General features: G+C 32.3%; 1 protein-coding gene across 12 annotated transcripts; it reads left to right on the forward strand.

The window, feature by feature from the left end:
• On the forward strand, positions 1-24816 carry LOC143225151 (transmembrane protein 220-like). 12 transcript variants are annotated; one of them, XR_013013646.1, is made up of 7 exons: positions 1-128; positions 1404-1433; positions 3713-3773; positions 17302-17436; positions 20010-20075; positions 20926-21017; positions 21329-21368. XR_013013646.1 is itself a non-coding variant. In XM_076454060.1 (7 exons), the coding sequence occupies exons 1-6, from the start codon at positions 66-68 to the stop codon at positions 23271-23273; spliced, it is 435 nt and encodes a 144-aa protein (XP_076310175.1). In that variant the 5' UTR covers positions 1-65; the 3' UTR covers positions 23274-23302; positions 24083-24816. The 12 variants fall into 12 exon arrangements, 11 of the variants coding, with proteins under 11 accessions (XP_076310175.1, XP_076310176.1, XP_076310179.1 ...); XM_076454060.1 differs by lacking the exons at positions 20926-21017; positions 21329-21368 and adding exons at positions 23198-23302; positions 24083-24816 and having other exon boundaries at positions 17302-17440; XM_076454061.1 differs by having other exon boundaries at positions 17302-17440; positions 21329-21648.
• The last annotated feature ends 908 nt before the right edge of the window (positions 24817-25724 follow it).

Below are 25724 nucleotides of genomic sequence, written 5' to 3' on the forward strand. Positions count from 1 at the left end.
TTAGATCCATTATTTCTTTCAGCAAAGCATCATCAAAACAGAGAACTCCTTTCAGTTGTGGATTAATGATCTGGAGATGTGTCAACCTCTTCATGTCATTGTTTTTCTTCTTTGCCACATGTGCCCAGGTATAGATTTTATTCTTATTTTCCTTGGCACCATTTTCAAGTATTTACTATTTAAGTATTAATTAGATTTTTTTGAATAATAGTAATTTGACTTAGAAATGTCAAAATTTCCTCTTATGCATTAAATGTTTTTACGTAACAACTCAAAATGTGTATATATATTAGTATAAGTATAACGTTATCTATTTGTCAATAAAATTCATTACTCTTGAGTTGTGTTTTAATCCAGCGACAAGTGAGATCTCTAGTTAGTCAGTATAAAACTGTATACACTTTACAATACGTACTTAATGAATGCTGTAGCTTTCTGTAGAAGAAAAATATTTTAATTTTTTGACTGTTAAAGACGAAAATCGGTATATACAAATTATTTGATATATCAGCATTGAATGAAACCGCTTGACAAAAACAATACACTTGCAAAGATTTTCCTTTACCTAATGGTGGGGTTATCATTGGCAACTCACTAACATAATGTTAGTTGCTGCTGTGTCCTCTTTATACATAGGCTTGGTTTGTTTGTGGTAAACCTTGAAAACCCAGGTTAAAATGGACTCAAGGACAAGAATGTCAATATAGTGTTTAATAGATAAGACTAAAACTGAACAAGTGGGAAGGAAAATATATTTAGCAAAACAACTTAAGATGTAGGAAGTGGTGCACCGAAAAGTGAGGAAACAAGGTGAGAATGGGCATGGTCTAATAAAACTTCCTATGTGCAACATCACAAGAGGGCGCATCCAATATCCATTTTTACATTTTACATTTAAAAAACAACATTTTTTTCTACTTCTTCATGTGCTTTTTTTCATACAAAGAGGCATGAGCTCATGCATGATTCATTCATTTGTGTTGATATCCTGTACGTATATCATCAGTGTGAGAGTGCACCATGATATGATGCTATTTATTAAATGCTTCATGAATGTAAACTTGATGTAATTTACAATAGAAATTATAAATTTCTTGCAAAAAGACGTTCAACATTGTCAATCTCTTTCTATACCACATGATTTCAATGATTTAGTTTATGTAGCTTCTTAAGTACTAACGTTGAGTTTTTATTATCTTTAATTTTTCCTTGAATTTTCAATAAACAAGTTATATAGGTAGATAGACTGATACATTGGGTATTTGTGTTCATTTATAACTTTCCGATTTTTAAACATCGTTGATGCATGTGCTTGTGTTTAAAGATGTAGAATAAATGTGAACTTCATTTACTGATTGATTTTTTAAAATATTAATCCGTTATTTTTTTTTACTTATTTGAAGGTAAATGACCCTGATCCTCTCCTGTGGATGGTGAGTTCACGTCAAGAGTTCATATTATCAGAATAAAATACTAATTAATTAAAATGAGAAATTATTCAGTATAATTATTTATCCCTCTCAGCCGTGGGGGTGTATAATGTGACGGTCAATCCCACTATTCGTTGGTAAAAGAGTAGCCCAAGAGTTGGCGGTGGGTGGTGATGACTAGCTGCCTTCCCTCTAGTCTTACACTGCTAAATTAGGGACGGCTAGCACAGATAGCCCTCGAGTAGCTTTGTGCGAAATCCCAAAAAACAAACAAACAAACAAACATAATTATTTATGGAATTGTCACATTGTAGCTAGTTTTGTCTGTTTAAGGAAAATTAGTCGAAGATTGTCTTAAGACAGTTCATGGTATTGCTTATATTCATTTTTTAAAATTACTAGTAAAAAAAAAGTCTAGTCAAAACACAAGTTTCAGTACTACAATTGTAGAATTGCAATAGAAATGAACAAGATCACGTGATTTGTCGAAGGGAAATTACTACTGTATTTCTTTAAAACACTTGATTCAAGGAGTTTAGTTATATTCTACAGGGTGTTCAAAAAGTCACTCTGCACTTCTATATTTATTAACAGACATGTTTCAATGTAGAATACAGGAGGTAAATATGAATGACAATTATAAACAATGTTGAAAGTGACCCCCGTTGGGATCAATACAGGCTTGGATCCTTCTTATTTTGTTTCTAAACACCGCTATCAGTTGCTGGCTTGAAATAGACTGAATAAATGCTGTTACAAAACTGCACAGTGGCTTTCCGAATACCCTGTATCATTCTAAGAAAGTGCGTTATGGAAGAGATAACCAGTGGTGTTAAACATTATAGAATATCTACTCAACTAAACTCAAGATAAGTCTGCGTTAATAATTCAAATATTGCACTAGTTACTCTGACGAAGTATTAAAAGAAAAACGTCGGCAAGAAGGCGTGATCTCTGGAGTGTTTGATTATCTTTTATATGTTTATTTATTTTATAAATTAATAACAAAATTGGAGGTTTTGTCTGCTTATGCCATGTACTAACTGGTATGATCATTCTTTGTTTTCTTTCATTGCCGTTGTATATGATCATATAAGGCCGTTTTTTGACCTGTTTGTATTAACTTTCTATCTTATATGCTTCATCTGATGAAACCTGATTTTGAAAGAAAAGCTATTCTTTCCAGAAAAATAAAATGCTTCTGAAAACAATGAAATACATTGACATCAACTTTATGAACATTTTCAGAGCCCGCCAAGCGGACGTATACAGCTCATTTCACAGGGATTCTTTTAAACTAACTCTGAAGCACAATTGTGTAATACATTAGGTGGTTTAGCTCTTTCATTGCCCTGATAATATACATCGGACACACAACGCAGCCTGTGTTTTAGCCATGAAGAGCGGGTTATCAACTGCGTGTTTATCTGTAATTTTCTACCATTATAAATACAGGACACTCACCTTCAAATTACCTAAAGTACACTCTTACTTCAATTCTGATATTTAATTCCTTTGTAAAATTCTTATTCTGTACTTGAGGTTCTACTAAAATGCAGTGTCACATGCTAGGGATTTCTCTATAGCTGTCGTTATTTATCAAGCTTTGTGAGGCCTGCATGGTATTAATATATTGCATAACAACCAACAGTGAACAAATACAGACCGAATAATATAATCACTGTGGGCCGCAGTTTAGCGTTAGTAGAATGCGAACTAGTTTTTTTTCTTAACAATATTTGTATATCAGTATTGAAATAAATAAATAATATATATTTTGTTTTCATTCCGTGAATATATATGTTAAATTCAAATATTGGTCAAAATATCTAACAAATTGTTGTTATAATCCTTAATGAATACATTCAACCTGAATTTTAGAAAACATGAAACTTTGCATAGGTCTGTCTTGTTGACGCCATGTATTTCATTTAGAAATCAAATCAAATCTAGAAGTCACACATAAAGGTTTAATGCTTCATTTATCTTGTTAGTTAAAAAAACAACTAAATTTGCTAAATTCATATCTACAGTTCCGTTTATAATTCCACTTAGGAACAAAACTTGGGAAATATATTTAACACTTACCCTATAAGTATTTTACGCCGACATAAATAAATAAGTGTTTTGAAAATCAAAACAAAACAGAATGATGGCAGTTTCAACATTAAACCAATCATCTAAACGTGCATATATTAGCTTATTTTCATTAGGGTATTGCATGATTTTAGTGAATACAATCCAGTATACTTATCGATTTTTCACGTGCTTTTGTTTGATAGGTGGTGTATGTTGTGCCTTCCGTTTTGAGCCTGCTGTTAGCGATCCACCCCTTCCTGACTGGTAGGTAGCGCGTTTCTTTATATTCCTGTTTTATTCTCAAACATTACTTTTGTACTATAGAGTATAAATTCTATTTATGTATGTATAAGTACAGATCTATTTTTATGTTCAAAAGTATGTGCTGCAAATACTTAGCGACTTTATTCGATCTTCTGCTTGTTGTTATTTTAATATAAACTGCACCAGCTTATCCATCTCTTGTTGTACTATATAGTGTATCCGTAGTGTAATAATCTTTCAGCAGCGATTGTATTCACACTGTTTGAGAATCAAGAAGGTGAAATATCTCTTGGTCGTACTATGATAACAAGTTATATTTGTAAAGATATTATCTATTGAAGCATCTTTCAACTTCTCGTATTTACCATACAAAAATACTTCACATTACACACAGAAGTTAATAGTAATTTATATATTACGCTCTCTCTCTCTCACTCTCTCTCTCTCTCTATATATATATATATATTATAAAAGGCTCCAAGAGAAAAGAACCTAGAAACTTAAAATTTTGCACACATACTAGATGGACCAAAAGGGTGGGCACTTCAATATTATTATTTATCCTCATGTGTGCATGTGAGTGTGGGTGCGCATCTTTTTGTGAGCCAAGCTAGCGAAAACCACATAGAAAAGAATATGTGACCATCAAAGCTTCAAGAGAAGAAACATAGAAAACTGAATTTTGCACCCATATCAAATGGAGTCTGAGGGTGTGTACTTGGGTATTATTACTTATCCATGTGCGTTCATCATTTTTATGAGGCGAGTTTCCGATAAACCGCATAAAGAGATGTGGTTCCTTATATTACAAATAGAAATCACAGAAGCACAGACTGCAGGATTATGTGTGTGTGTATGTGCTTGCGTACGTGCATGTCTCTGTATGTGTAATCACCATAGTTTCAAGAGAAAAACATCTACAAACCTGAAATTTTGCATCCGTACTAAGTGAACCCTGAGCGTCTGCACCTATGTATTACTAATCTTATCAATGTGCGTCCGTGCATCTTCTTAATGAGAAACGATAGCGAAAACTCACACAGAAAATTATTGGCTCCTTATATATCAAATTCTAATATATAGAAAAGCCAATACATTTTAGTAATGATGCATTCCAACATTGGTTTTCATGCCATACTGCTTAGCAACAAAAGTATATAGGTTATACTTTTATGTTAAAACGGGTTTAGAATAAACACATAATCAACTTAATAATCCAAACGAAGTCAACTGTAATAATAAAAGGACATGCCTATGGGTCCGTGTGGCTTTCTGTGTGTGGTCGCTATAGCTCAAAGAGAGAAGAATCTACAAACCTTAAATTTTACATACGTATTAAGTAGATTTTGAGAATGCATCTATTATTAGCTACGTAAGTACATTCATGCGTGTGCACATCTTTTTATGAGGCAAGCTAGTCAAATACCACATATAAAAGTATATGTAATTGTCATAGCTCCAAGAGTAAAGAAACTAGAAATCTAAAATTTACCATCAGCACGAAATGGACACTGAAGGTGTGCACTTGGGTTTTGTTTCTCATTTTATTAATGCACGTGCATGCATCTTTTTAATGACGATAGCAAACAAAAACCACCTAGAAAATAAGTGTTTTTTAATATAACATCTTTTGATGTACATAGAGAAGCCAGTGCATTTTGGTAAGAGTGAGCTCCAACAATGTCTTTCGTGTCATGTTGATGATTTAAAATAATACATAGGTTATACTGTTACTTTAAAGTGGGTTTAGAATACTTTCATTATTAACCTAATAACCAGAGTAAACCCGCGTGCTTTCGCTAGCGTTTAATTATTGTAATTTTTCATGACAGGAGTATTGAAAGTTGATTGTTTTAAAAACGCCAGTTATGACAAATTTCGCAATATAACTCTGTTCGAGTTGTAAATTGTGTATGCAGTTGAAGTGTTGCACGAGGCCTTAGTAATTTCATTGCTGCCAGGTTTACTTGAATTTTCGTTATTTTTATCGTTACTTTAAGTGTGTATTCTTATCACGTCGTTCACGTAATTTATATAAAGTTCCAAACCTCAGTAAAAAAACAAGTAAATATAGGTGACCAAGCGAGCTCAAGTCAAGTAAAGAGTTAATAAAAGTGAAGTTCAGTCAGAAAAAAACAAAAGCCAAGTTAGGTGGTGTGTGCCTGATTAGTCTTAATGGGTGATATTTTAAAATGCGTTTCACAGTTTAACAGAGGTAAGGAAAATAATTTTCTTTTCAAAAGGTGTTTTAAAGTAGCTGTGGATCTTAAAGAATATGAGACAATTATTTAAAGTTCAAGATACAACTACAGAAGCCCACAGACTAATGCAAGTTGCTATATCGAAGATTATACAGCCAGAGTATGTGTGTTTTCTTATAGCAAAGGCACATTGGGCTATCTGCTGAGTATACAGTAAGAAACAAAGTAGACACAAATAATTTATCTTGTCAATTAGATCACAAGGCAATTGAATGAGTCTGCGTGGACTTTTAACAAGAAGGAGAATTATTTGAAGTTTCAGATATTCTACAGTGTAAAGCATTTTGTACATATATTTGACTTGTTTTGAATATATTATTTTAAAACAAGTGGATTGGGTGTTGTTTCTTTATTGCTCGAATTTATCGCCAACAAATCACAGACACTTATTGTAGAGAATTCCAGCCCTATTTGAATATAAAACGTTGACATTGTCAGTGAGAGAAAGTAAAACAGAAATATTGTATACTCATCGAAATTGTTGTTTTCTTAAGTGAAAATTTCCTTTGTTTTCTCTGTAGATATTGGGCCTACGATGAATTGTACAATGTTTTTATGTGAAAGATTTGAATATAAGCACTTTAAACCTTTTTCTCGGAAAGCTACATTGATGTATTATCATGACTTTTTTTAGTGTGTTTCTTCACTGCAAATGCCCAGTTATTTTATGTTAGGCATTTGTACGTGTCTACCTGAATTATGCAGCGTTTATATGCGAAGGGTTTGAATCTAAACACATTATTAAGCGACGTTAAGTGTTTTAGACTGTCCTGTGACTCTAGCTGGCTGCTCTATTATGAAGGTGAAAGTAATTTTACTGTTTTCACTAGTACATCTTTTATACTCGATTGTACGTGTAAACGAATATTTTAAGACTAACAGCACGACGTGTGGTCTGGATAGTGAATCATACTAGCAATGTCCATTTCTGATTATGTCTGTCTGTTATCTTGACAATGAATTTTATCAGGAGCGGCTACTTCTGGTAATGTCTATTTGTCATCTGGATAGCGAATTATACTAGAAACCATTGCTGGTGATGTCTGCGACTGGATAGTGAATTTTGTCAGACTTAGTCATTTTTTATGATGCCTCTCTGTGGTTGCTTTACTTTCGTAATATCGTTTTCTCGCTGGTGTTGTGCTCATTAAATAGACGATGTCTGAAAACCCCACGTTTGTTCTATTCATGCGAAGAGCCACCGACATTGGCGTCGAGTTACCGGATTGCCACTGGATGATGACGTCATGTATTGAAGTAATACTTTGGTTCACATGCAATGCTTAAGTGCGTATCTAAGGTTATGTTGTTATTGCTTCAAAGCAAGGCTACACAGTAGGCTAACTGCATTCCGTCCACACCAGGAAACCGAAACCCGGATTTTAGCACTAAATATTGACGCCGGGGAATCTTGCACTATGCACGAAACCTTTTTTTTTTATATTTAATTACGTGTATTAATTTAAAATACATATGAACACTAAAGCTGTGGTAAATAATTTGGCATGAATACTGAGATGTATGCGTGATAAAGTTGCAGTAATTCCAGGGCCAGACATGGCCAGGTGGATTAAGGCTTTCGACTCGTAATCTGAGGGTCGCGGGTTCGAATCCCGGTCGCACCAAACATGTCCGCCCTTTTAGCCATGAGGATGGAAGTGTGATGTCAAACATAATTAATGAAATGATATGCTTATTAATAATTAATGTCGAATTAATGGTTTATTAATTACATGTTAATTTGTTTGTTTGTCTTGGAATTTCGCGCAAAGCTAAACGAGGATTATCTGCGCTAGCCGTTCCGAATTCAGCAGTGTAAGACTAGAGGAAAGCAGCTAATCATCACCACCCACCGCCAACTCTTGGGCTATTCTTCTACCAACAAATAGTGAGATTAAGCGTCATATTATAACAGTTGATACAGAAATAACGCTTATATCTAAAATTATACTGTCTTTGAACTTTGCACTCATTTACTGAATGTTTTATCCTAATATTGTTTTGAACAAGGTAGCTGTTTTGCATAAGTATTGTGTTATTACATCTAGTTTTAACATTATTACTTAATTTTTGTGTGGACAACATGAACATAACTTTGGATTTATTTGTGAAATAAGAAGTGATTTTGCCAATTTCGTTTCTCTGATGTTTGATTTGCAATAACGAAGAATGACATTATGACCCTTTCACGAGTCCGCCCGAGTCGCGCCAAAACATGCTCGCCCTCCCAGCCGTGGGGGCGTTATAATGTGACGGTCAATCCCACTTTTCGTTGGTACACAGAGTAGTCCAAGAGTTGGCGGTGGGTGGTGATGACTAGCTGCCTTCCCTCCAGTCTTACACTGCTAAATTAGGGACGGCTAGCACAGATAGCCCTCGAGTAGCTTTGTGCGAAATTCCAAAACAAACAAACAAACAATTCACGAGTCAGAACTCGTGTACATAAACTGAGTTAACATTTATGAAGCTAAATATCATAAATCTTGTATATTTGAAACAATGACATTTATTTAAAAGACAATACAACATTTATGGCAAAAAATAACATGAAATTGGTGTCCTTAAAATTTAAGCTAATATATATGTGCATACAAATGAATATATATGTGTGTTAGAAAGTCGGAAAATTTACTTATGCTTACTGAGATTATTATGTTAAAATGTATAAAAGAGTAATAAAAAAGAAAAAATAAGGGGTAAAATGATAACATAGATATGTGTAATAATTAAATATGTATTGAGAAGGTTCAATACATTATAGTAAAACAATTATGAATACGAAATCGTGAAGAAAGTAAAACCTACAACGAATATAAAGTTCTGGTAGAATAGAATATATCAGAAATACATTTTGATATTGTTTGATATTTCATAGAGAGTGTAGTACCACCAAAAATTCATTGCTTTTGGGAACGGTATTTAACAGCATTTTCCAATACAAAAACATCCGTACATTCAGGCCATAAAGATGTGTTCATATGTAAGATTTAGGTTTTTTCTGTACTTTTTGACGTTAGTAAGGGTGTATGGATTATGTTAGGACATCAGGACTATACAGAATAAATTCTGCAAAAAGCTGCACCCCTGCTACGGTTAGAAAAAGTGTGGTGTCTAGTAACAAGTGAGAAACCATAAACACAAAGGTCAGTAGCAAAACCGTAAGCGTGTCCAAGCCAACAGTAAACAAAATTACTGAGAAAGATCTGTTTGGAAAGGTGATACATTTCACGTGTACACCATCTGCTTCCACAATATATCTGTTCGACTGTTGCACTTCAGGCATGTAGTAAATATTGCGAGAATTCATGCTATTATATATAAAAACATACGGGTGAAGTTGTTGGATGCTGTACCAATGCATTTTGGTGCAACTAGACTGTTAAAACAAGCGCTGAGAATTCACCATCCTCATATACTACACAGATTACGTAAAACAAGCTGGAAGGAATAGGTCTGTTGAAGAAACCATCTCACGTCAACGTTTTTAAAATTGAGACTGCTACAAATACTCAAAACAACAGACCTAAACCTAAAGTTTAAAACATAATTAACGCAGGTCAAAACACAAACCTCTTAAATGCACCGTACTCCTGAAATTTATTGACCTCAAATAAATAAAATAACTTAAGATGACACAACAAACTGATCTCGCAAAAATTTGTTTAACAAATTATTAACAAAAATGTTTACAAACAGAACTTGAAACTAAAAACAACAACAAATAAACAAGAAATTATAAAATGTGAAACGAAAATAGCGAAACGTCAAATTCTTCATCAAATTTTACAAACCTAATGCCATCAGCTTATTTGACGCATCCTTGAATGAATATCATATTGCATGCCTTAAAAATGTCTAAATTTTGCCATTACACAACCTAAACTACCTACAAATGACACACATATAAGTTTTCAAGAACAAAGCAGAAAACTAATTTTGAGAGTGAACCGTATTCATGAGAACCAAAATACTGCCAGTGATCAATAAATCGATTTGCATAAACAGGTTCAGACACCTGAGACAAATACAAACACTCGTTCTAAAGTTCCATAAGTGTATTTCCCCCTAAACCTCAAATGAATTACATAAAAGAGGTTCTTGAATAGTTCTCCACTAAACTGAAAAACAGCAACAAAACACACACTTAGAAACGTGAAAAAATAAAACAAAACTAATTCAAAAACGAAAATCTCAAATTAATAAAGCTACGTAATAATCTTAACCTAATCATTGAGAAACAAAGGCCAAAATATAGTGTCAATGGATAAAACATTGCACATTTCACTAATGAATGAAGGTTCAAGTAACGTCAATAAATACTTAAAAATAGGTGAAAAACTCAACAATCCATACATAAAACAAATGGACACACTTTTTAAGAAGGTCACATAACCCAAGAACTCAGAAACTGGTTAAAATGCACAAAAGGTAGAATTCGTCAGCTCTACGTACTGCCGAAAATACACAAAACACATCTGTGAAAATGCGTTTATTGTTGCCAACCTATTTTCTCTTTAACCGTGATCTTAACAAATATCCAGTTTGGATTGTTTCAGCATACAAAAGCTCTGATAACATGGACAAAAAACATCCCACATTTCATTGACAAGTAGCAGATTTTGATTTCTAAAGTCTTTATACCGAAGTTCCATTATCTCTACAACCTCATCAAACCTTCTAAAACTTTGAACAATGCCTTAATTTGAAACCGCGCCTCCGTACGATAGAAACTAGAAACCTTTAAATGTGTTATGCAAATAGTATTTACTATATGCTCTTCGAACAGTTTAGATAATTAAATATAAAATATTTCTGGAATCTTTATTAACAACAAAAAACTATTAAAAAAAACTTCATCTTTGATATGAATGACGTACAGAAACTTGTAGGTATTTTCAATAAGAAAATAATAATAGTTGTGATATGTTATTGAGTGTTAATGCACAATAATTCATTTTCTTTGTTTCATATTTTAAAAGTATTTATAAAACTATGCCCCTCAGTGGCTTAGCGGCATGTCTGCGGGCTTGCAACGCTAAAAACTGGGTTTCGATACCCGTGGTGGGCAGAGCACAGATAGCCCATTGAGTAGCTTTGTGCTTAATTCAAAACAAAACAACAACATCTTATAAAACCATATAATTAGGAATAAAAGAGGAACATCTGTTTGTCTCTTATGGCTTAATTATGTGTACCAGATACAACCCAACTTTTTTACAATCACCTTTAACACCACTCTCTTCCTGAAAGAAAAAAGCACCGCCTTACAACACTTGAAAATGTCGTCAATGAGTCCCTGCCCTTTCAACCCCTTCTTCTGTTACTGAAGTTACATGTCATGGTGTATAATTCGGACAGTTTACACTTACTTAGCCATGTCTTTATCATTATTGTTCTGGAATATGGGTTAAGCTCAAGAACAGAAGTCCATACAAGTTATAGTGAAGTGGGTATTAGTTTTGAGTATAACTCTAATAAGAATAATAACTCATTTTAGTAATTTAAGACTGTTGGATACTGTTCTCATTCTTTGGTATGATGTAACAGTTTAGTACTGACACAATCCGTTTGTATTTTGTCAAGTGAAGACAACACTTTTTTATTTTGCCTTTTCCTAACTGTTTAAAGTATTTCTAGTTTATCAAAGTTTTATATGGAAATATGAACTCAGTGATATAAACGTAACTTGGTGATATCTTGTTAGAATAAAGGATATTTGTGAACAATTTGTGTCACAATTACCTCACAATTGTGAGGTTGAAGTATGGGTTTCGTGAAACAAAATGAACTTCCCTGAGTTGTTTCAAACTTCATTCTATTCAGCATGGCTAGGTGGTTAGGACGCTCTACTTGAAATCTGAGGGTCGCGGGTTCGAAGCCACGTCGCACCAAACACGCTCGCCCTTTCAGCCGTGGGGACGTAATAATGCTTCGGTCAATCTCACTATTCGTTGGTAAAAGAGTAGCCCAAGAGGTGGCGGTGGGTGGTGATGAGTAGCTGCTTTTCTTCTAGTCTTACACTGCTAAATTAGGGACGGCAAGCGCAGATAGCCCTCGAGTAGCTCTGCGGGGAATTCAAAAACAAATAAACAATCTTCCTCACACTATTAGGATGCTTTATTAAAGTTCATTAAAATTTAAATAAGAGATATGGGTGTATATTTATTACGTCATTAAAAATGTCTTATACAAAAACACCTTACATTTTATTATTTAAATAAATCAACATAAAGTAAAAATGAAAGTGATTAAATAGCGTACATGATTAGAAAACCATAACAAAAGTGATGACTAGTTGCCTTCCCTCTAGTCTTACACTGCTAAATTAGGGACGGTTAGCGCAGATAGCCCTTGAGTAGCTTTGCGCGAAATTCAAACAAACAAACAAACCAACCTATAATCTTAGTATGATAAAAAGTGATTTTCATTGTACAGTGTATATCAGTAGTTTTAAATGGAGTAGAACTGTGTGCAGGGTTTTACAAATTAAAACATAGATAAGAGTTACAATTTTGGGAAACAGAAACTTTAGAAGAAAGGTTTAAAAGATTTTGGAAGTTATAAAATATCAGCGTTCGAAAGCTGCGACAGAGGTAAGTATTTTGATTGATTGTTAAAAATATATTGATGAAATATTTTCAAAATTTAGAAAGCGCAAATTCATATAAATATTACATATAAAATACATACTCTGCAGAAAATACATATTCTTTATAAAGTTCTTCTAAAGTTAAAAAGAATTTCACTGAGTAATTTGTTTTGAAGTGCCATAAAAAATTGGACAACAGATCTGTGTAATCGACGGCTCAGGTTTCTGAGACTTAACAAATTATTTGTTTTATTTAGTTCTTTACAGTACTTTACCTTAGAATCAAATGTTTTACCCAGGAGTACCTCACTATAGTCTTCATATTATTAGTGCTATCAGAACTGACTACCTAAAAACGAATAAAGAAAACGTCCTCGCAAAAGTGAAGCAACATATGGCAAACAAACTGGAGGATGGAAATATGCAAAACACACAGAAAAAAGAACGTATGAAAAACGACAAGTGACATACACACACAAATCTATTGCAGGATGATACACTTGATTAACTTGTGACGAATTTACTATCATACATCTATTTTAATATCGATGTTTGTTTAAGTTAAATTTATATTTAGAAATGTACGTAACGTATACTGTTAAATGCGTATTGCGAAATTCCCGCCTATTCACTAAAAATGTAGAAGATTTTCTAGTGTAAGAATAAACAACATATGTGTATACGTAAAAAGTAGTGTAGCATATATATTATTGTCTAAATTGAACTTTCTAGAAACTCGTCTCACGCCAGTAAATATAACCAAAGTGACGCGCCAAAGGACAGTATATATAATTGGTTGGCTGCAGCTAGTATGTTATAAAACTCAGAAGCTACAACTGTGATTAATGCTTATTAATGGGGAGTTTCGGATATTTGACGGGAAAGTTTATAAATTTCGAACATTATATAATGGATTCTCATAGGGCTTAAGTATTTTTACGAAGACATTATATAACTTCAGTGGTGAAAAACTCGACATGTGATCAGCGAAGAACGACGAACGCAGAGCTAACTAGCTCCCTGTTAAGTAAGGTTTAATTTGCTCATCTTGAACCCTCGATAAGATATCAAGGAAGTTTCACACCAGATAGAGGACTCAATATTACTTGTAGGTTTGTAAAACTATTGTGTATAGATCATTATTTGTGAAAACTGTTATCGTAAATTGTGTTATTGTTTGTATATTTAAATATATTTGTATTAAAAGAGAAAACTGTGTGTATCAATCTTACTGGAAAATATAAATTGAATACATATTAACATTTATTTAACTTTTAAGTCCAAATTATCATTTAGCTCAGTTTCAGGCTATTTGAAATTGTAATACATAATAACCTTTTAACCATTCTATTGATTTCTTCTATAACAAGAAAAACAACACATCAAGCAAACATATTAAAATCACAAAAAAGAACATACTTCTGTAGCACTCCTGTATCAGGAAGCAAGCTGTTCCTATGACTTATAGTGGTTTCTTATTTTTATTTAACGGTGATGATGATTGTGTTTATTTCTTCGAAACTGTGTTAATATCTTTGAACCTGTGCTAATAAGATAACACATTTGTGAGTATTGATGTGTTATTTTTTCTGACTTGTGCTGGTAAAGTAAGATATTTGTGTGTGTGTATCGAATTCTTCGGATCCGAGCTAATAAAGTAATAAGTGAGAGTGTTTTCTTTAATTTCTTCAGATCTGTGCTGATAAGGTAATATATTTAATTGTGTGCTCTTGAGTTGGTTTCTTTAAATTGTGCAGATTATTTAGTTTATTTCTTCATTTTCTGATAAGGTAAGATAATTGTACATGTTCTTATATTGATTTCTTGGGGCTTGTGCTGATAAGGTGAAATAATTGTGTTTGTTTTTGTGTTGATTTACTTGGACCTGTGCTGAAAACGTAAAGTATTTGTGTGTGTTCTTGTGTTGACTTTTCGGACCTATATGCTTGAGTGGAAGATTCTCGTTCTCAAGCGTTGTGAACTACATCCAATGAGATTGTGCATCCTAAATAAAACATGATAATAATTAGACAGTTACTGTTTATTACGTATTATAATTTATTTAGAACGAGTTTCCGATTTATTGTGTTACGTATTACAATTTCAAATAGCCCGAAAACGAGTTTATTTTTTAATTCAAATTTAGAAGTAATGTAACAATTTTATGATATTGACGAACAAGATTCATACACACAATTTTATTTATAACAGAATTGTACTTTAATATACAAACAGCAATACGATTTTTAATAACGGTTATTACAACGGATAGTTGGTAAAAGAGTAGCTCGAGAGTTGCTGGTGCTGGCGATTACTATCTGCCTTCCCTCTATTCTTACGCTGTTAAATTATAGATGGCTAGTGCAGATGGCCCTCGTGTAGCTTTGAACGAAATTCATAAACAAACAAACAACACAAGAGTTTTACAAACTTACAAAAATACTGAGTCTTCTATTTGGTCTGGAACTGAATATTTTATCGACGGTTCACGGAGAGCAAATTAATTCTATGTTGATACACGGGTACACTTGTCTTGACTGGAATAGCTAGATAGTCTTACTCTTGGCTAGCCTAACGTGGTTTATAAGCTCACTTTTCAAGAAGGAAGACATCAAATGTCCTCGGAGAAATACTAACGTCGGAATTTAATTATCTGAAGTTGAACGGTTTATAATGCTCGAAATATTTAACTGTTTCTGGTCAAATATCTGTAGTTTGTTTTCGAATTATTAAGATTTTATAACAATTATAGCTTCCAATATTTATAGTATAATGACTGTAGAAAACCAGTATTACTATCTCCGCGTGTGGTGATGTATAAATTATATTAAATATTTTAAAAGTAATTTTTTATTTTCCATGTTCTCTACTATATTTAACTTTATTTGTTATCATCAACATAAAGTGCAAACCAATGAAAATACATATGTACCATTCAATTCTTTGTAGAAATTCACTAGAATAGATGCATTTTTCTTATATGCACAATTTCACATTTTATCTTTTTTTCACTTATAATTTATTGTTAATTTCTCTTTTCAATTATTTGTCTTTTATTATTGATGCATGTATGCCAATCTAATTCCTTCTAGCATGAATTCACTGTTATTAATAGTTATTACAGGGCAAGGTCGTCCACAAACTCTTTTACAAAAGCTTGCAAACGCGAATAATGCCATATTATTTCACAAGTCAAACTACATCAAGTTAAGTATAAAAAAGAAGTAACATTTTCAAATATACATTGATAAACATAAATAATACATAATTAATTAAAATACAGACTCAAAATCTAAATGCAGTCTAACTGCTTAACAAACTAATGCATATAAGGCGAGAAGCACTTCTCAAGCACTAGGTAAACTTTAAGAAAACAATGGACTAAGCTTACGTTTATCTCATGTTATAAATCCGTGCATTGGTAGAGGTTTCTTCAGGATATAACTGAATAGTGTGAAATCTCCTCTTTTATTGGCTGTACGCATGTCATTGAGGTTTAAACCGTCATCTAGCAACACTTTGCTAATGGGCGTTGCTGACCTTAAGCTTAAAAAATATTAAATTGTACAAAATGTAATCTTCCCATCGAAAAATTCTTGGAAATTTTCCAGAGAGGTGAAAGGCAGGTGGAACTTTAATTTGCCTTTGATTCCAACAGTTTTTATTATATTCTCGCAGTATCATGTATAATAGCTCATAAAGTTTAGTTGGTCACCTGACAAAACCTGCAGTCTTAAAATGTTTCTTTTTAAAATACAGGAATAAAACTCAGATATTATAAAAATAAGGTCATAAAGTACTTGATGGTAATAACAATGTCATTAAAATACATTCATGTTAAAGTGGTTTAAATAAATTTTAAATGTAATATGAATAGTAGTTTCAAAATGGCGTTGATTAAATCCGTGTTGACGCTTAGGGTTATAGGGTTAAGGCGAGGTTATAGAAAGTTCAGTTGGCCCAACGATACTTGTATTTACATAGATATATATTTTATTGATTCTTACGCTCGAGAATTTTCAACAATTTTAGAGAATAGGCGGGATTTTCACAATACACATTTAACAGTAAAGACTACACGTATAAATATGTATTTAACTAAAATAAACATCAAATATAAAAAAATACATAATGGTAAATCCGTTACAATGATAAGTTGCTCAATATGCATTTGATAACACTTACCATCTTGAAAATGTATTATTGGTTCTTCTTTTTATTCAAAATTCGTTCTTAAGCTAATTTCTAGTAAAAGATATACTATACATTCTGAAGTGTTGTTTGTTTTGTTAGGATGTTTTTACTAGAAGTTCAAAAGAGGTGTTTCTTCATCTTTCTCTCTAGTTATAAGAAAAGAGAAATTTGAAGAGACAAAACTTGTAGCTAAATTGACTAACTGAAAATAAAAAGCTTTTTATCTTTCTATGAGCAATGTGTTATATATAATTTAATATATCGAATTGCTAGTACATATAAATTAAGGCATTTTTATTTTTTACTTGTTTTAAGTCCTAAGTTATTGTTATGAGAAAACTTAATGCATAATAGGGAAGTTGGTATATGGTGTCTGTTTCTTTAGATTGAGAAAAAATGTTGTACTACTTATCTAGAAAAATAGATAATATATGACCATTCTCTGCTTGCATATTAAATGTCTTTTTTCTTTTCTTGAATACAGGTAACTTCATGTGGAGGTTAGCTTGTTTTCTACATTTTATAACTTCGTTTGGGTTTTTTCTTTACCTACTTGTTCAGTTTGCCAGAGTAATGGATCCCCAGTTCTACGGAATCAATCCAGTGAATTACGAAAAAGGCAGGCACGTCTTGTAGTTGCTTCACGTATTAATTATGTTTTTTTGCATTGTTTTTGCTTTACTTAAACTCTAAACAAATTATATCGCTAGAAATGAATTACTTCCCATATATTTCATCTTGGGCGTGAGCTGCTCTACTTCGTTGGTAAAAAAGTAGTCCAAGAGTTGGTGGTAGGTGGTGATGAGTAGTTGTCTTCTCTGTAGTCTTTGCTAAATTAGGGACAGCTAGCGCAGATAGCCCTCGTGTAGCTTTGCGTGAAATAGAAAAAAAAACCAAAGAAACAAGCAAACCCTTTGATCAGTAGCTCATAATTATACCAGTGGCAGATTGTCCTAGTAGGTTTGATATAAATAAAAAATACAGCTAGAAACACTGCTTTTAGATTATTCATTGTCTTATAACTTTCATCTTTTCATTGGGTCAAACCTGAAGTCTTAATTAATATTAATTTCTGTTCAAAGCAAGTGACGAACGTAGATAGTAACAAAACTCAACCTGGTATTGATTATAGCTTAATAATTATAAATATTAAAACACGTTACCTCATCAGCTTCATACACGTGCTTGAGTGACAGCGCCCTTACTAGAAACCGAGTTTCGATATCCAAGGAGCAGAGCAAAAGTAGCTTTTTGTGTAGCTTTGTGCATAACAACAAAAGAAATAAACAAACCACGAATTAGCGATCGTTCGGCTGTAATCCAGTAGTATCTCTCGTGGTACAACCATATATACAAATAATATTTATAAATAAACATCAATATGAGTGTGTGTTTGTTCCTTATACATTTCTACGTAATTTGACCAATTACCACCAAACTTTGACATACAGAATGACATGAGTAAAGTCGTGAGAGGGAGGGTGACCCTCATTTAATTTCATATTAATAGAATTATTGAAAACAGTTTGCCTTTCTTTTTAGTATTGATATATGTATGTGTTTGTATTGCACTTTTATATATTTAACATGTTAAGAAAAAAAAAGCACAATTTTCTATGATTTATTACAAACGAGGTTTTATTTCACCTGTCCAACGGATAAGTACTTCAGGTAGTGTAAAATAATCCTGGTAATACAAGCATATATAATTTTTTTTAACCACTAACAAAATTTTTACTTTTACTTGTTCCTGGAGAGAAAATGTTATTTCCCAATTGCTTATGCCTATAGTACATGGAAAAGACCTATTTTTCTCTTCAAACTTTGCTTTTTTGACCTGATATGTGAAAGTAATTTACATTACAGTCGCAAATCTAAAAAAAAAACTACTCACTTCTAAACTTTTTTGTTCATTTTTGTATAACTTTAGCATAAATACATGTAAACCTTGATTCATATGTTGTTTTATTCAGACCTTATGTAAATGAAAATGTGCAAATTTGCTAGTTTTTACATAGAAAATAGGTTAATTTCTAAATTTCATTATCCAGATCACAAAAGCAAAGTTTGAAGGGAATAATGGCCAGTTTCTGTACTTTTACAATATAAGCAATTAAGAAATAACACATACTATCCAGGAACAAAATTTGTGTTACATTGTGTTATTAACGAAAGTAAAATTAAAAAAATAATTTACTTTATGGAAAATATGAATACTTTGAGTTAAAGTTTCTTTTAATTTACTACAGATTTTGTTCGATAAAGCTATTATGGAGTAGCTGCGGTAAATGAGTCGTTTAAAAAACATTAAATTTTCCAGTTTGAGTAACCGTTGAGAAAACTTTCGTAATAAAAAGTATTAAATGATAAATTCATGAAGACAATATGGAGAAAACATGGTATAAGTATTGGGGATGGCATTTCCATCAAACAGTCGTCTCTGAGATCTTTAACTTTAAAACCCTAGTTCAATAGAGCAGTACACTTTCTATGGGAAAAATAATTTACTCAGTATAAAGTTTTGTACATTACAAAATGTAACTGTTTTATGTTACTTATTTAATACATTTTTCATACTTAAACATTCCCGTCTCTCTTTGTTGAGCCTAACAAAATTTACTAATACGTAGAATTAGTAAAACTGTTTATACGATTTTAATATGAACGACAGATCACAACTTTATGGCTATGATAACTACTTAATGTTTTATTATCTAAAATTTTAATTTCACTCGTAGAAAGAAAGAAATTGATGACCTATCAGGTGGCTGGTACAGTTCATGCTTTTCATTTAAGTTTAGATGTATAAGAATTTTAACAAATATTCTGTAGAACGTTTATCCCTTCAAACAGTACGTTTTTATTATATAAGACTACTGCATTACTTGTATGTGGAAATAAAATGAAAAATGACTGTAATAATATCTCAAAATGTAAACAAGTAAACTTATGAGTATAAAGTAATGTGTTTTTATTATAATATTTGAATACACATATAAATTTTAACTGAATTCTAAAAAAACACACTTCAGAATAAACATTTTACAGAACTTATTTATCATCGCTTCCTTTCAAAAACAAAAGATATTTGAACACTTAATGCTATATAATATGTAAAAATACACTGCATACATGCATATATTTTCACACAGAATAATCCGTCCTGATGGTGAAGTTGTTTTCTCTTTCTAGAGAACTATGTGGTGTGTTTATTATCATGGTTTGGCTGAGATTATGTAAAGAAGTTCCTATTTCAAGGTATATTTTGCTTAATATGTTATTAGAGTTTCTGTTTTCTGTAATTTAAAGAGTTTTAGTCAATACTTTTATTACACTTGTAGCATAACTTAACTTAATGTTATGTACATATTTCTTACGTCTTAATTTTTACTTAAACGTTTCTACCATATTCATGTTTATAAATGCGTTTAGCTTCCCAGGTCTTTACATCATATATATGTGTCCTTTCTTCCTACTTCTCTCATGTGTATTTTCTACGTTCTTTTATCCACTTATATTTCCCTGCTTCCCATATGTTTATACTCATTATCCTTGTCTTTACCTGTTTAAATATTCTGTTATTTTTCTTTCTTCCTACTTTTCTCATGTGTATTTTCTACGTTCTTTTATCCACTTACATTTCCCTGCTTCCCATATGTTTATACTCATTATCCTTGTCTTTACCTGTTTAAATATTCTGTTATTTTTCTTTCTTCCTACTTCTCTCATGTGTATTTTCTACGTTCTTTTATCCACTTATATTTCCCTGCTTCCCATATGTTTATACTCATTATCCTTGTCTTTACCTGTTTAAATATTCTGTTATTTTCTTTCTTCCTACTTCTCTCATGTGTATTTTCTACGTTCTTTTATCCACTTACATTTCCCTGCTTCCCATATGTTTATACTCATTATCCTTGTCTTTACCTGTTTAAATATTCTGTTATTTTTCTTTCTTCCAGATCTATATTAGCTGCTCTATGAAAATACACTTCTATTCCTGATATTTGTGTTCTTTGCTGATATATATTTGCTGATTTTTTTACACTACGTCACCTATGATTCATCCCTGAGCAAATACATATTTTTCTTCCTAATCGCCCACTAGTGCGTCAACAGAAGATTTACAGGCTTATAGAGGTAGAATTCAGGACAAGGTAGAATAGCGCAGGTAGCCCATTATGCACTGAAAACAAACAAGTAAATAAAGCCTTCATAACGCTAGCCTGTTTTATTTTCTTATCCCTAAGTGTAATTGTTCTCGTCTACCAGCAGTGTGTTCTTTATTTTTGGGATAAGTTTACAAACAATGACGGAACACGTTTCATGATAAAAGAGTGAGCAAGAAAACAAAAATTATTATTATAAGTCATGTAGATCTTCTAAATTTGTAAACATTTTAAAATTTACTTCATGTAACAATTGAATAACATTTAAAATAACATATAAATTAAAATAATACCAAATTTCACACCTATACGTATCTTTACAAATTGTCTCTTTTATTACAGTTTGCAGGGACCATTCTTTCAGAACTTCATACTTCTTGCGTTCCTTATCATTTGTAGCTTCTTCCTCTTGCTGCTCTGGGCTCTGTGTTATCTAGAGAACCTACCATCATATGCTGGATTATGATTTAACCTTCCATTATAGACTGAGCTTGGAAATAGTTTGAGAGTAATTTTATTTTATACTAGTAGTCCATGACGGACTGTGCTGTAAAAGCTTCGAGGGTAATCTTACTTCGACTTTGCACTTCATGATGCTGTTTATGAAAAGAGTACTAATGTCTTAAATGCAAATGTTATACAAATAAATCTATAAATCTTAATGATATTTGTCAGTTACTGTGTTCGGGTACAACATCAATTCTTTCTTTTTGTAATTTCCTGTTGCATATCATTAACACATTCTTGAAACACACTCGCATATTTTTACATGTTTGAGTTATTTCAGGTTTAAATTGGAGCACACCTTTCATTTATGCCGTAATGGCGCTACAGCTCCAAAGTTGTGGGTACAAATCAAATATTTGTGGTTAATACAACTTATACTCTTTAACTGTTTGCTAAAACATCTTATTCTTTTAGTTACATACATTGTTTTCATTAGCAAATGATATTCGTTTAAAAAAAACAAAACACTTGCATAGCTCTTGTCACTACAATGTCAACATTCTCTAGTTTCCTCTCATATTCTAAATACCGGAATTATTCAATCTCATTGCAAGTTCTTTTGTGGGAACGAAATATGTAGAACATGAATGTCGTGGTACTTGAACAGAGTGGGTTATCAGTCAAGATACACATTTAATTTTTTGTACCATTTTACACGTTACCAGACGGAGTTAGTGGTACATGAAGAAAGCTTCAGATTTTCCAAACTTTGCACCATTGCCTTGTGCTGATATGCGTGTTTTAAACTCAATAGTGTACAGTGCTCACTAATGCTTACGCTTATCCCTGTGCGTTCATGGGGAACTAGAAAGGTATTAATACGTTACTCAAACTTTGTATCCTTCAATGTGACAATATCACTCCAGCCCCTCTTCAAACGAAACATTTACAATCACTGTTCACTTTTTGTACAATTAAAGATTTAATCTGATCCAATGATTTAAGCTATCGTCCAACGTGAGTTCTTTGCTAATTTTGGTGGTTCAGTATACTACTTGTGACGCATCACTGCATTTATGTTAGATGGAGTCAATAACGTCTGACGAAATATCCATATTATTCTAATTCCAAATGGCGATTTCTGTAACCTTCGACGAGGGAAGTGGATTTGTTGACTAACTTAAATTATACCTGCACGATTGAAGGACACAAGAAAGTTGAAATAATATTATATTGAAATTTTATTACTAGTTTTCTATAAATTCTTGCGTGATATTTTTATGATCAGATACATCAAGACACTCAATGTCTTGTTTTAAACACATCATCCCAATTTGGCAGGAAGAGTATTTATAAATTCATTTTACAAGTGGGAATATTAGGGCGAAGTCTGACGTTAACCACGTGAGAGAAGACATTTCATATAAAAAAAGGAACTGTTGAAACATGGAGTAGATTATGTATAGAAACATGTAAAATAGATTTGTTGTACGTATCTCACAATAACAGAAGTAAAGCTGCTGGAAGACAACTTCAAGAAGTAGTCTTAAGGGAAATTTATTGAATCAATATACTTGGAACACGAAATCATGGTAGTTTACACAGGGTAATAAGATCTTTGGGTCAGTAAAGAGCTGTTATTTTGAGTAATGCCAGTCCAATATGATTGATGATTTGTGTTGTAGCGGTACGGCGTTGTTACGTGGAAGATCTTTTGACGTAGTTTTTACACATCTATTCATACTACTATGTTCATTCCTCTAGAGCACAGCGGTATCTCTGCGGATTTACGACTCTTGAAACTGGATTTCGATACCCATGGTGGGCAGCGAACAGATAGTCATTGTGTAGCTTTGTGCTTAACTACCAGTAAATACTTTTTGTTTTATATTGCGAATTATTATTGTGCCAAATATAAGAGTTTGACGACTAGCAAATGAAATTCCCAGAAAGTCAAGATAAGTCCTACTTTCTTCAATAGTACATGTATTTATACCGTATACTTTAAATAAATAAAAGTAAGAGGTCAGAAGCAATTGGTTATGCAAAGCTAGTAAGAATTATGATAAAGATTTAAGGAGGTAAAAATTATAGGATAACAGATTACATTTCTGTAATATTAAGAGAATTTCTATTATAATAAGGATAACATACTGGATAAACTTTAATTTTATTCACTTTTGAGCATTGTTAATATATTTAATTCATACATGGAGTGTATTACATAGTTGTACATTTCGAAAGCATATGCATTTAATTTAGGTTATTTATATGTAGTTGGAAAGCGTTCTATGAATTTTTTTATAATTATAGATTCTCATGAAAATTACATTCTGAAAGTGACCTTTGACGTCACGAGGAGAGAAACGTAACAGTTTGATTTTCCAGTGTTTTATTATATATACATATATATATATGCTACCTATTTATTGCTTTTCTATCCTTACATACGCACAATCACACAGTGCAAATAATTCTTATATACGCTCCTTTGCAGAAGGGAAATGTAAACACATTTTGTCACATTTAGTAGAGAATATTGTAGCGTTGGTATAAAGCATTGTTTTAAAAGCATTTCTTAAGGTCATTTAGGTATTTCAAACTTTTGTAGTTCCACTATCACACTAATAGGCCGCATTTGTATTTCAGTTACCAAGCTGACTGACTATATTTGCAGTTCCATTACCACACTGACTGTCCATGTTTGTTGTTCTATTACAAAGTTGACTGGCCGTGCTTGTAGTTCTATTATCCATTTGACCATATATGTTTGTCGTTCTATTACCAAACGGAATGAACATGTTTGTAGTTTGTAATGTATTTACTATTAAACATTTATCTTAATATATGTGTTTATGTCAGTCTAATATATATTTAGAAATACATGTAATGTATATTCTTAAATGTGTCTTGCGAAAAACTCGCCTGTTCTCTCAATTTGTAGAAGATTCTCAAGTATACGAATCAACAACGTCTATATATGTACGCAAATGCAAGTATTGTTGGGCCAACTGAACTTTTGAGAACATCGCCTAATGAGTAGAAAAGGTAACCATCGCTACACACAGAGGGACAGATTGTTACAAACGCTTTTTAATTGGAAAACTACAGATAACTACCCGGGAAAGTTTATAGATTTCTATTATTACGATCCGTTTAACCTCAGTGAATTAATATCGGATGTTAGTATTTTACGATGACATTAGATATCGTCTTCGGAGAAAAGTCAGCTTGTAAACAGCATGAGGCTAGCCATTAATTGAAGTGTAACAATATGAACAATAATTCGCTCCTCGTTAACCGCCAGTAAAATATTCAGTTCTAGAACAAATAGACGACTCAGTATTGTTTGTATGATTGTAAAACTTTTGTATATAAACCATTATTTGTAATAAACGTTATTATAAATTGTATTGTTGTTTATATATTAAAGTACATTTGTGTTAAGAAAGAAAATTGTGTGTATCAATCGTGTTAACAAATATAATAAATTTGATACATATCGACATTCAATTAACTTCTAACTTCAAATCAGAATTTCTGTTATTGGAAATCATAATAGGTAAGGCACATAACATAATAAATCGGAGACTTGCCCGGAATAAATTATAATACGTAACAAGTTCTATTACCAAACTAACTGCCCGTGTTTTTAGTTCCACTACCATACTGACTGGCCATGTTTATGTTTCCATTAATACATCGGTTGGCTATTACCATCAGTATAGGAAATGTTGTTTAGGTACACGTACTAATGTACTACGGCATGACAGGGAAAACCAAGCTCTTTAACATTGATTAAGGAGCAGATCCTTATTAGGCATACAAGCGAATTTCCCCAAGTTGGTCCACTAATTCCTGCAACTTGCTTGGCTCTAAAAGTGTTGGATTTTTCCTTTCCTTTGGAGTAAATCAGCCAGGTCGAGAGGAAACTCTTTACGTATGGGCAACCCAGAACCTCCTTAACAAGTGACCAAGCTTTTTGCAATGTAGAAACAGCATGGGAGATAGCATTTATAAAAGAAACTGATAACAAGTATGATGATCATGGTATATCAATCTTATGCGTTCATCACTGTAAACCATGGAAGTAAAACATGGACAGTGTACTCTTCTCAAAAAAGATGATTAAGTATTTTTCATTTGAGCTTCTTCTTTCATATGTTGAACATCATGTGCGGCATGTATCTGCTTCTCAGTCAGCACAGACCCAAGAGACTTGGCTACTTACGAATAATAAACGATGTACGTATTTCCAAAGATATTTTATATTGTGAGCTGACTACATGAA

This window comes from Tachypleus tridentatus, chromosome 9 (assembly GCF_004210375.1).
Source record: "Tachypleus tridentatus isolate NWPU-2018 chromosome 9, ASM421037v1, whole genome shotgun sequence".
NCBI lineage: Eukaryota > Metazoa > Arthropoda > Merostomata > Xiphosura > Limulidae > Tachypleus > Tachypleus tridentatus.

Coding starts and splice junctions, on each gene's coding strand:
- LOC143225151 (XM_076454057.1), top strand. CDS start 66: ATGATCTGGAGATGTGTCAACCTCTTCATGTCATTGTTTTTCTTCTTT. Junction 129..1,403: donor TCTTTGCCACATGTGCCCAG/GTATAGATTTTA, acceptor ACTTATTTGAAG/GTAAATGACCCTGATCCTCT. Junction 20,076..21,328: donor AAAGAAGTTCCTATTTCAAG/GTATATTTTGCT, acceptor CTTTTATTACAG/TTTGCAGGGACCATTCTTTC.